General features: G+C 51.2%; 1 protein-coding gene across 5 annotated transcripts in view; it reads left to right on the top strand.

The window, feature by feature from the left end:
- The window catches only part of CD3H12orf43 (chromosome D3 C12orf43 homolog), a 37,429-nt gene extending 32,937 nt beyond the window's left edge, over positions 1 to 4,492 (top strand). For 2 of the 5 annotated variants that reach the window (XM_045458215.1, XM_045458214.1), the window contains 2 exons: positions 1,672 to 1,704; positions 1,866 to 1,988. In XM_045458215.1, coding sequence (XP_045314171.1) covers positions 1,672 to 1,702 — 31 coding nt within the window. In that variant the 3' untranslated portion in view covers positions 1,703 to 1,704; positions 1,866 to 1,988. Of the gene's footprint in view, positions 1 to 1,671; positions 1,705 to 1,865; positions 2,035 to 2,734; positions 2,915 to 3,740 lie in introns of those variants that run through there. The other 3 variants (XR_006707654.1, XM_045458213.1, XR_006707651.1) reach the window with 2 other exon arrangements.
- The last annotated feature ends 8,266 nt before the right edge of the window (positions 4,493 to 12,758 follow it).

Here is a 12,758-nt window from a genome sequence, read left to right as displayed (position 1 = left end):
TTTATTTATTTTTAAGTTTTATTTATTTTGAGAGAGAGAGAGAGCGCGCGCGCGCGCATGAGCAGGGGAGGGGCAGGGGGGGAGAGAGAGAGAATCCTAAGCAGGCTCCACACTGTCAGCGTAGAGCCCAATGCAGGGCTCGAACTCGCAAACCGCGAGATTCGTGACCTGAACCGAAATCAGGAGTCCGAGGCTTAACCGACTTAGCCACTCGGCCTCCCCTGAAATATCACAATCTTAAATAAAGACGGGCTGCAGTCCCCACTGGCCTCCCCCTAATCCCAGCCCTGGGCAAGAACTCGTCCCTCACACACCACACCACCCCCAACCTCTTCCCAGTTCCCGTCAAGATCCTTGACAAAATTCCTGCAGTTTGTCCCCCTGGGGTGGCCCCAAGCTCCCAGAAAAAGGGGTGCACGCCATTTCCTGGAATGAGCAGGGTGCTGCATCTTTCAGGGCTCTGCAGAACTAGGGTCATGCTTGGGGGCAGCGGAGAGGAGGACATGTCATTGGCCAGAAAACCCTCCTGGGGGCCAGGCCAGGCCAGCACAGAGGAAAGGGAGCTGGTTAACCACTGAAACAGAGCTCTCTGCCCACGGGAATTCACCTTCTCTGTCCGTCATCTGCCCCCTTGCCTGGGACTCCTGTCCCCCTTGCCCTGAACTATGTCTTCATCTTTCCAGTCATCTTTTAACACCCTTCGTAACCCGTGGCTACCGAGTCCTGGAAATGTGGCTAGTGCCTCTGGTGGAAATGATAATATTTTGGATATATTGGGTGAGATTTCAATTTTTTTTAAACACAATTTAAATTTTTTTTAATTTCTTTTTTTTAATTTTTCTTTTAGTCTATTTTTGAGAGACAGAGAGCACGAACAGGGGAGGGGCAGCGAGAGAGGGAGACAGAATCCGGAGCAGGCTCCAGGCTCGGAGCTGTCAGCACAGAACCCGACACAGGGGCTCGAACCCATGAACCATGAGATCATGATCTGAGCCGGAGTCGGACGCTTACCCGACTGAGCCACCCAGGCGCCCCTAAAATTTTTTTTAATTAAACATTAGAAAAATGAATTTCACCTGTTTATTTTTACATTTGTAATGGTACTTCTGGAAAAATTTTGATTTCATACATGGTTCACGCTATATTTCTATTGGACGGAGCTGCTCTATAATTGACTTACCCATTCTGTTTGTTATTAATGGTCGGTCTCGCTCTGCTAGGACGTACGCCCCCTGAGGGCAAGGCGTTTTTTGCCTGGCTTGTGCCCTGCTGTATTCCCAGTGCTTAGAATGTACATACACACAGTAGGTGCTCAATAAATATTTGTTGAGAGTGAATCGCTAGCTAAATTTCACTGCGCAAGGACCATGCATACTTAGCTCTGCGCTAAGCAGAGGCTTTAATAATGCATTTTTTCCTCCAGGGCTTCTCCTCCGATGCAGGTTGTTCTGGGGAGCGGGCAGCTCGCTGTGGGGGCGGGGCCGGATTCTCAAGTCCAAGCTGAAGGACAGGATGCTGTGTGCTGCCCCTTCATGGTTTTCCTGGTCGCTATCCCCTGCCGGGAGGCCGCCTGCAGCTCCCCGTGGCGACCTTTCACCCAGGAGGGACCGGGAGGGCGGGGTCTGGATTCTTCGAACCACTTTTGAATTCTAACTGCTGTGTCCTGCGCAGCCTGGCGGCTGAGCCTGGGACTCTGGACTGAAGGTGGGTTTGGGGGGGGGGGGGGGGGGGCATGGGATGGCAGAGCCTCCAGGGAGCTTCCGGTCCCAGTACCCACAGAGGCTGCTGTCCTGGGTCCCCTGAGTAGGGCTCCCTGGTGTGAATAAGAAGGGAAACGGCAGGAACCTGACCCTGCTTTTCCACAGGGACGAAGGAACGAGCAGAAAGGGCTGCCCTTCCCCACAATCGGGAGATAAAGCTAAATTGAGGAGCTGTTCGCCTTCTAGAGAATGACACAGGACCTACTTTGTCACTGACCGCACTCTGACCCCCACCCCTGGCTGGCCTCAGGCCACCTTAGCCTTTCTTGACGAGATATGGGTCTCCTAGGGTTGCTGAAGATGACTTTTCGTAAAGCGCGCAATGCAGAGATGCCAAACTTTCTTGGTTTGAGGCACCCCCGGGGTCTCAGAAATTTTTTCAGGGCACCTCCTACTCCCACCCGTGCGAAACAAAACAAAACATCAAAACCAAAATCAAACCTAGCCGTTATGTTTAGTAAGTATTAGGTCAAAGCAACCCTTTTTTAAAATTTTTGTTTAATGTTTATTTATTGTGGAGAGAGAGAGGCAGAGCAGAAGCAGGGGAGGGGCAGAGAAAGAGAGAGACACCGAATCTGAAGCTGCTCCAGGCTCTGGGCTGTCAGCACAGAGCCTGATGTGGGGCTCGAACCCACCAACCATGAGATCATGACCTGAGCCCAAGTAGGACGCCTGACTGACTGAGCCACCCAGGCGCCCCTAAGGTCAAAACAAGTCTTAAATCTGCATGTTCTAACAACTTAGTAGCCACTTGCAAAATACACAAAAGCTGAAAGAAAGAGTAATATTTTAGTTCCTTCCTGAATAATCCTAAGTACACCCTAATGGAATGACAGCTTGCTGGACTCTCAACAACTCAACCCTTGGAATTAGATTGGTCATTACCATCCTAATTTCCTGCTCCACAGTAATTTTCGCATTATACTTGTTTTTTTATCAAAACTGCCATCAACCCAGCTCTACCGAGTTGCAACATCATCCGAAGGAATGAAGCTCCGACATTGAAAATGCGACCTAGAGCTAGCAGTTTTCAAGGTGTCCGGCAGGTGTCGCTGTGGACCTCTCAAAAAGCTTCTGAAATGGTCTGCGGTCCCCTGGGGCACCTGCGCGCAGTCCGAGACCTGCCCACCTAATAACTGAGCGACGTGGACACGGTAGGTACTCAGTACACTCAGCTCAGTAGCTGTGAGCTTTATCGCCATTCTGCCCCACTCGGCGAGCAGCGATTTGCAAGGCCAGAGTTCAGGGAAGGCATAAGGCTTCCCCCTTGGCCATCAGAGACAGCACAAGAGGGGTGCCCTTTCAGCCAATCTCCGCGCTCTCTTGGAAATCGGTTACCACCCCCATCTCAGGGTCCCCCTCTATTCAGACTCAGACTCTTCTTCCTCCCAGCCCCTCTACCCTTTAGCCCTCATTGAACAGTGGCTGGCGTATGCAATGTTCGTCCGCTTTCTCCTTTAACACCTCAACAGCCTCAGGAGGTAGGGACGTCTGTCCCATTTTACAGCTGAGGAAACCAGGGCTCTGGGAAGATATGTAACCTGTCCAGCTGGTGCATAGCAGAGCCAGGATTTGAATCCAAGTCCCCCGGATGCCAGAGTCCAAGCTCTAACCACTATTCCATGCTACCTTTTTTTTTTTTTTTTTTTTTTTGAGAGAGAGAGAGAGAAAAAGAGAGCATGTGCACTCACGAGAGCATGAGCCGGGGGAGGAGCAGAGAGAGAAGGGGACAGAGGATCCAAAGCAGGCTCCATGCTGGCAGCGGTGAGCCCAATGAGGGGCTCGAGCTCACGAACCCTGAGATCATGACCTGAGCCGAAGTCAGACACTCAACCGACCAAGCCACCCAGGTGCTCCGCTCTCTCTTTTTTTTTGAGGCAGTTTGCTCTCACCAAACCCCTGTTACTGTTACTTTGGTGGTGGTGGTGGTTCTGGGCGATTCTGCCTCTCGGCCCTGACACTTTCGAGCTGGTTTTGCAGATGGAGAGACTGAGGTGCCAAGGAATAAAACAGTGGTCAAGAGCACGGACTCCACTCGTGGCTGCCTGGGTTTGAGCCTGGCTCTGCCACTTACCAGCTGTGTGACCTTGGGCCACTTGCTTAACATCTCTGTGCCTCGGTTTCCTCCTCGCTGACGTGGAGGTGAAAATACTATCTGCCCTGTGAGTTGGCAGGAAGATTAATGAGATAATACACGGGAGGCACTGTGACGGGCACGTTGTAAGCACACCCCCCACCGGAAGAGTGTTGTCACATGGTTATGAACACGAGTGCCCCCCTCCCCTTGGCCAGGCTTTCTCTTCTTTTGCAGAAGTTCTTCCCATAAGAGGCCCTGTCGCCCATCCCCTTTGACTGCTAAGCCCTGATTCTGGCATTCAAGGCCATCCTTACCTCAACTCCACCCTCTAACCAGCCACACTATCGGCCACTTCCGGAGCACATCTGCAACTCTCACATCTCCGCTCGTGCACAAGCTATTTCCTCTACCTGGACACCTCCACCTGTTAACCTGTCCTGAAGATCCTCCCAGGCCTCCTTCTGGCCCCTTCTATTGCCATTAGCAACAGAAGCCTTCACTAGCCAGCCTTCCCTACCTCCCTGGAGCAGGACCAGGATACCCCGGACTGAGGGTTAGAAACACAGGTTCCTGACCGCACATTCAAAGGGTTTGATTTTTAGTAGATCTGGAGTGTGGCCCACCTACGTAAGCCCTTAAATAAATAAATAAACTTTAAAAAAAAAAAAAAAAACACACCACATGTAAAACGAAGTGATTTGGTGTGTGTACGTGTGTCGGTATAAACCACGGTGAGCGGTTATGGGAAGATGGCCTCCAAAGATGTATCTGCAGTTATCTCTAGATAGTGGGATTTCAGGTAATGTTTACTCTCTTGCTTATTCTTTTCTGTATGATTTGAATAGTTTAACATGAATGTTTACTTTTTATATCAAAAAGAATGTTTTTGGAGGGGTGCCTGGGTGGCTCCGTCGGTTAAGCGTCCAACTCTTGGTTTCAGCTCAGGTCATGATCTCATGGTTCGTGAGTTCAAGCCCCACGTCAGGCTCTGCACTGACAGCACGGAGCCTGCTTGGGATTCTGTCTCCCTCTCTCACTGCCCCTCCCCTGCTCTCTCTCTCTCTCAAAAACAAATAAACATTTTTAAAATAATAAATGTTTTAAAATTTCTTTTAATGTTTATTCATTTTTTTTTTTTTTTTTGAGAGACAGAGCATGAGTGGGGGAGGGGCAGAGAGAGAGGGAGACACAGAATCTGAAGCAGTTTCCAGGCTCCGAGCTGTCAGCACAGAGCCCGACGCGGGGCTCGAACTCAAGGACCTCGAGATCATGACCGGAGCTGAAGTCGGACGCTTAACCGACTGAGCCACCCAGGTGCCCCAAAATAATAAAAATTTTTAAAAGTAATATCTACGCCCAACATGTGGCTTGAACTCAGGACCTCCTGAGATCAAGAGTTGCATGTTCTACCAACTGAGCCAACCAGACGCCCTAATATAAAGTTATTTTTATTTGATTGGTAACTCCTACCTACCCCCCCACCCCCCCCACCCCCCCACCCCACCCGCCAAAGAGCCAGGCTCCCCAGGCTATGGTGGCACCCAGGGTTTTGTTCCCCATCTCAGGTGTTCGGCTCTGGATCCCCACCTGGTGGCAAAGCCCACGGTATGTCTACAACTGGGCACCCAGAGCTCATACATTCTGATTCTACACTCCTGGGGTCTATACACAGCACATGCCCAGGTAGTACCCGTGGGATGGAGTCCAGTACGATTTCTGAACCCGTTTCCTAGAATTTTCTGAAGGTATCTTGTCAGTGAAGTTAGATTGTAAGCTCTGCGAAAGCAGGAGAACCCTGACCCTTTTACCCCCCTTGCCCCTGCCGGGTTCTGATATGGGCACATAAGGACCCTTCAAGGTAGAACAAAGACGTGAGGCCGAAAAACACCAGTGGAAGAGGGAGTGTGGGGGGGCCCTGCTCAGAGCGCCTTCGTCTGTTTCGATGTCATCCTCATCATTGACAGCAGAGGGCGCTCTACTTCCACGCAGCAAAAATTACCAAAAAAAAATTCTGTGAACTCCCCAGTCCCAGAGTAAAAGAGTTCCGGATTCCAAGGCCCCGCCCGCATTGTTCCTGAATCGGACTGTGGCAGAAATGACAGAGAATCTCTTCTCTGAACAAGACCTTGGGCCATTTTCTCAGGATCAAGCAAGTTGGAGAAGAAACTGCCTCACACAGCTGCCCGGGTGTCTCAGATGTGGCTTCTGCCCCCCTTAGGAGCAAAACCGAAGCCCAGGGACACTTACTAGAATACAAAGACAGGAATCAGAGTAAGCAAATGAATACATTAGCCAGGACTTCGGCTCGGCCGCCCCAGGGCGAGGCAACGGTGCTGGCCGCAGAGTAAACTGTTGCAAAGCTCTTCTATGTACCAGCTGCGTGGCTGAACAAGTCCCACAAGCAGGTCGAGCCTCAGTTTCCTTACCTGCAAAGTAGGCATGATGTGGGCCTCCCAGGGTGGGTGGGATAATTCAATAAGATAAATTCAGTGAACTAATCTATACGACAAGCAGGCATTGACCACATGTTGGTTTTCGTCCCAGCAAAAATAGCTAATATGTACCATGTGCCAAGCCTCACGTTATCAGCTCCTTCAACCCTCACAATAACCCTGTGAAATAGGTTGTATTACTCTCCGCCTTTCACAGATGAGGAGACAGGCCCAGAGAGGTTAAGCAACTTGCCCAAGGTCTCCCAGCTAGAAGTGACAGCTGAAATTGGAGTCCAGGAAGCCTGGCTCTGGGCCCCAGGATGAAATGACCTCAGGGTGACGAAACTACCCTGTCCTTCGGGAGTCACGAACATTGGCCCTTGGCTTCTTTGGAGAAGAGTCGACCAATCAGCTGAGCAAGTCCAAAAAGCAGCTGAGGGGTGGAAAGCAGGTGCAGGCAAGAGTCCTCGCCCTACAAGTTTTCCCAGATTGGCCCCCATGCACCTGAATTCGGGGGACCAGGAAGTGCCGATGCCCTGGCATCGCTTATGGACAAATGTCAATTAGTCACAGCCTCAATACAGGACATGGGCAATTCCAGAAAGCCGTAGCTTCTGGACTCCACCCACTGAAAACGGAGCCCCTGTGAGGAGAAGGGACATGAAGAACTGCTTCATCAAACGCAAGCAGGTGTCCCCGGGGTCTGGCATTGGAGTCACATCCATTCACATGCCTCGGTGGGCCTCACGCTTCGCGAGTCATTGATGATCCAGGACAAATAAACCAAAAGCCTGTGATTCTGTTTCTGGGTGGATGGAGACAAAGGAGCCTGGGAACACTGGTTGTTTCTGGGGGCGGTGGGGGGGGGGAACCCAAGGACTGGAGGACAAGGTGGGATGAAGTCTTCTCTTTTGTCCTGTTTCATTTTTACGGCCCCTTGGCAGGGTCCAGCTGGCATTCTCAAGTTAGATGATGAGACTTTCCGTAAAGGGGCTCTTTACCAAAGTGGGAGATGTAGAAAAACCCGAGGGACGGAGTATCTGGGTGGGGGCTGGGGCTGGGGCTGGTCGGCAGCCTGGACACGTGAGGGGTGGGAATGGCCTTCAGTGCTTTGGAAAGGGCTGTCCTGAGAGGCCGGAACCAGGTGACTCTAAGCCAGGAGGTGGGAGGGGAGTAAATACCTCCACCTCCACTCCAGTGTGGTCTCCCCACCTGCCCCAGGGTCTCCCCACCTGCCCCATGCAACCACCAGGGACAGGAAGACTCCCCGGGACACAGAGTAAAGTGGAGACCAGAGATCACCGCTGCAGGGCAGACCAGACCACCACACAATGGAGGTGACTGTGATTTAAAAACATTTTTTTTAATGTTTATTTATTTTTGAGAGAGAGAGAGACAGAGCACGAGCTGGGTAGGAGCAGAGAGAGAGGGAGACACAGAATCGGAAGCAGGCTCCAGGCTCTGAGCTGTCAGCCCAGAGCCCGACGCAGGGCTCGAACTCACGGACCGCGAGATCGTGACCTGGGCTGAAGTCGGACGTCTAACCGACTGAGCCACCCAGGCGCCCCGAGGTGACTGTGATTTTGATGATGTAAGAAAAATATATTTGATCCTCGTCCCTGGATTCTGGCACAGAGCCCCTAAATCCTTGTAAAACGGAGTGATGGGGTGATAGGAATATCTTCTGTTACAATCTTTGACCTTAGTCCCGGGTTCCAGACTTCAGACCTTCCAAGATCTTTGGAATCTCCAGAGAGACAAAACTGTCTTTTTGTATGTTAAGGAGATGACTGATGGCTGGGGGGGAGCGGGGGTGGGGGGAGTGGAGGGGGAGGAGGGGCACTATGGGGGCTCAGCACCAGAAAGACCAACTCAGGATTAGAGGATTGGAAATTTCAGCCCCAGCTTCCTCACCCCCACCCCGGACCTCTGAGGAGGGACGAGGGGCTGCCCACTGAGCTAGTCCTCAAAGGCCAATGATTCAGCCACCCATACCTACATAACGAAACCTCCATTAAAACCCTAAACGAGAGAGAGCGTTGGGAGAGCTTGGCGGGTTGGTGAACATATCCATGCACCACAAGGGTGGTGCCCCCCAACTCCATGGGGACAGAAGCTTCTGTACTTGGGACCATTTCAAATCCCGCCCTATGTCCCTCTTCCTCCGGCTGCTTACCTGCATCGTTTATAATATCCTTTCCAATAAACCAGTGATAGTGAGTAAAATGTTTCCCTGAATCCTATGAGCTGTTACAACAGAATACTGAGCCTAAGGACAGGGTCCTGGGAGCTTCTGATTTGAGGCCAAGCCCGACAGAAGCGTGGGTACCCTGGGAACCCAGTACCTGTGACTGGCGTCCGAGGTGGGGGCAGTATCGCGGGACTGAGCCCTTAGTCTATGGGCTCTGCGCCAACCCTGGGTAGTTAGCGTCAGAACCGAATTAAAGGCTGAGACTCCTAGAGTCTCACACAGTACATCTACCTACAGTTCACTGAACAAAATGCAGTCACGTGGCCACACCTAGATGTAAGAGAAGCAGGGATAGGCCTTTAGACAAGATCAGGATCCTGTTACTAAGGAAAAATGGAAACAAAGCATATTGGATGCGTAACTAGCTACAAATGATAACAATAACACCTCCATTTATTCCGGACTTACTATGTGCCAGACACAGTGCACCAGTGTGGCCTGGTCAAACCAGATTGACCTCTGCCCCTTCCGTAGCCAGGGAAACACACACACACACACACACACACACACACACACACACGCACAGAGGAGCCATTTGGGCATGGCCCCTTAACTGTGAGCAGCTGATGTGAGAAGTCTTTGTAATGTGACCCCAAGCAGGGAGGGGGAATGTTCCCTTAGCATAATAAGGTCAGGGTTACTGGTTCTCCTGAAATGGAATCAAAATGCTGTGACTTGGGGAAATATTAATTTCCAAGCAGAAGACTGGGGGGGGGGGATGTTTTCAGAAGGAAATTAATCTCTGTGGTTTGAGATAGGTTTGATTGTAAATACACTGAGAGAAGACTGGCCGCCCCTCTCTGGCATGGAAACCCCCGTCGCTCCAGCCGACCCCATCCTCCCCGCGCTCCTGCCCCCAGAGGAGTCAACAGATGGTGAGACCAAAGTCCCTCTGTTCCCCTCTGCGAGTCAGCAGAAACTCCGAGAAGAAAGGCTTTTGATAGTCAGCAGACTCCCAGAACTGCGCACTTAGCAATTTACAAAAAGGGGCTTCGGTGGGGACTCTGACACCTTTACAGAAATGGGTGATGGCCAGAGTGGCAGGAGGAGGGGAGGGCGGGAGCTGTGCAAAGGTAGGAGACAGAAGTAGGCGGGCGGGGAGGAAGGGAACATCACAGGGCTGCCATTTTGCACAACTCCAGGGTCACGCCCCCCACAGAGAAGAGAGGCCAGCGCCGGTTCTAAAGGCCCGTTGAAAGGAGATTACGCGGGACCCTCCAGGTAGGTTGGCGGGAGAAGGAGCTGGGAGAGATGATGGCTGACACAGAGCCCATCCTCTGGGGAGTGGAAGCTATCCCAAGATTTGGGGTGCCTGAGGATCGGCGATGGAGGCAAAACCCCAGGAGGCTTGATCCTGGGTAGGGAGCGGCCGGTCTGAACCAAAGCTTGGCACAGGGTCTTGCCAGCCTTGGAGGGGGGGGGGGTTCCACAGGCTTGAACAGAGGGCATATTAGTGTAACCAGTGTAGACCAAAGGCCAGAAGGCCCCCCTCAACCAAAAATCCCACAACCTTTGTACCAGACTGAAAAGAGGAAGCCGAGTTATGACCCAGCGTGAAACGCCGTCCTCTGAACACAGACAAGTCTTGGGTCAGGAATAATTGGAAACTTTCAGAAAAATAAAGTGTTGTTCCCTAGCATCTGTGGTGGAAATTCATACCTGCCCCAAATTGCAAGGAAAGGAGGTGTTATTTTAGGTGGATGGCCAGACCCTTCTGCAATGAGTTGGCAAAACTCAAGGAGAGGGACACAATCTTCCACAAGACCACCCTCATCTCACACCGGCTGCAAGTTTGGGGGGTCCCCAGGCCACCCTCACTTTTGCCCTTTTTATATTTCAGGAACGAACGGGGAAGTGGAAAAAAAAATGAAAAGGCCAAGTTTGATCAAAAGTGTAGTTCTGGAAACAAGGGAAGCAAAGTTAAAGCTATAAAGGATGATTTTTAGCCTGGATTAAAATTCTCCAGGGCGCCTGGGTGGCTCAGTCAAGTTAAGCGTCTGGCTCTTGATTTCAGCTCAGGTCATGATCTCAGGTCCATGATCTCTTGATCGTGAGATCAAACCCCAAGTCTGGCTCCGTGTGGAGCGTGGAACCTGCTTGGGATTATAAATAAATTAAACAAACAAACAAACCTCAAATCAAATCAAATCAAATCAATTCTCCATCTTCTCCCCAGAAAACTTATCCATCCACAGCCTTCCCCAGGGCAGCTAAGGACAACTCCATGGCATCATTAGGACCTCAGGTTCTCGCCGTGTTCCTTCTCAGCCGTCCATAGCACGAGCCTCCCTGATTGGCGATTCCCCTCATGGTCACCAAGTGGCTGCCACCACTCACTGAGGCATGTTGGCCTAGCGGGGGAAGAAGCAGAGGGAGGAGCTGCTTACACCGTTTTGGTTCGGCCAGCTCTGAATCGATCGAGGGCGAAAGGAGAAAGAATGACCACAATTGACTTAGGCCAGTGGTTCACAAAATGCAGGTAAGGACCTGCGGCATCCGCCTCACCTGGGAACCTGTTAGAAATGCAAATCTTCCAGCCCACCCAGGGAGCCAGCGTTTCCTAAGCCCTGCAGGGGATTCTGAAGCAGGCTCAAACTGGAGAACCACTGCCTTAAGGAAAGGTCTTCGCCACCATACTCAAGGTCCAGGCGTGTGGGTGGCTTCGGCGGAAGGTAGGTGAGGCGGCATGAGGTCGGGGAGAGGGAAAGAAAGCCCTCGTCAGTGGGACTGCAAGTCACGCTGTGGGTAATAAGATGACAAGGACAATGTGGACTCAGGAGTCCCCATCTGCGGTAAAGATCAGTAAGACCGGAGTCTCTTCTGTTATGACCCCCAAAGGAAAGGGATCAACCCAATGGACAGAGCAAGCATCTACACGTGCATTAGGCCATTGGATCTCACAGCTGGCCTTTATTTATTTATTTATTTATAAATTAAAGAGGGGCGCCTGGGTGGCGCAGTCGGTTAAGCGTCCGACTTCAGCCAGGTCACGATCTCACGGTCCGTGAGTTCGAGCCCCGCATCAGGCTCTGGGCTGATGGCTCAGAGCCTGGAGCCTGTTTCCGATTCTGTGTCTCCCTCTCTCTCTGCCCCTCTCCCGTTCATGCTCTGTCTCTCTCTGTCCCAAAAATAAAAATAAACGTTAAAAAAATATATATATAAATTAAAGAAAAAATTTTGGTTTTTTCTTAAAAATTTTCTTTTTAATTTTTAAAAATGTTTGTCATTTATTTTTGAGGGAGAGAGAGACAGAGCAGGAGCAGGGGAGTAGCAGAGAGAGAGAGACAGAGACAGAATCTGAAGCAGGCTCCAGGCTCCGAGCTGGCAGCACAGAGTCTGATGCGGGGCTCGAACCCACAAACCGTGAGATCATGACCTGAGCTGAAGTCGGACGCTTAACTGAGTCACCCAGGCGTCCCTGAGTTTATTTATTTTGAGAGAGAGAGAGAGAGAGAGCTTGCACGAGCAAGTGGGGGAGGGGCAGAGAGAGAGAGAGAGAGGGAGAGACAGAGAATCCCAAACAGCTCTGCGCTGATGTGGGGTTCGAACCCACGAACCGCGAGATCATGCCCTGAGCCGAAGGAGAACGCTTAACAGACTGAGCCACCCAAGTGCCCCTCACAGCTGTCCTTTAAAAGAGATGTTATGAAATGCTCATTATAGCCATGATGAAACTGAGGTTCAGGAAAGTCAAGGTTGCACAGCTATACACAGCCACCCACCTGGGTCCTACCCTCTATGCCACCTGAGATGGCCAGTCTCTCGTCCATGTGACCGGTCATGTACCACTGGCGGGGCAATGGGAACAGCTATCAACAAAGGGGAACATTTCCTGTAGAGAATTTTAACATAATGGGAAACCAGCTAAAAGTTAGTTTTTATCAAAGTGCAGTAGAAGTTTTTTATTACCAAAATGCAGCAGAAGTTCTCACCAATGTGAGTGATAAAATACTTTCCCCTCTGAGTTGGTTTAATTGTTCTGAAAACAATTGCTGCTGGGGCTTCCGGCTGGCTCAGTCAAGGTGGAGCATGCGACCCTTGACCTCGGGGTTGTGAGCTCGAGATAAGTAATGCAGGGATTACTTAAAAATAAAATCTTTAAAGGGGCTCCTGGGTGGCTCAGTCGGTTGGGCGTCCGACTTCGGCTCAGGCCATGATCTCATGGTCAGTGGGTTCGAGCCCCGCGTGGGGCTCTGTGCTGACAGCTCGGAGCCTGCTTCAGATTCTGTGTCTCCCTC

This window comes from Leopardus geoffroyi, chromosome D3, assembly GCF_018350155.1.
Source record: "Leopardus geoffroyi isolate Oge1 chromosome D3, O.geoffroyi_Oge1_pat1.0, whole genome shotgun sequence".
NCBI lineage: Eukaryota > Metazoa > Chordata > Mammalia > Carnivora > Felidae > Leopardus > Leopardus geoffroyi.
The sequence above is the reverse complement of the archived record's forward strand: the minus strand, read 5'-3'. Positions and strand labels throughout refer to the sequence as shown.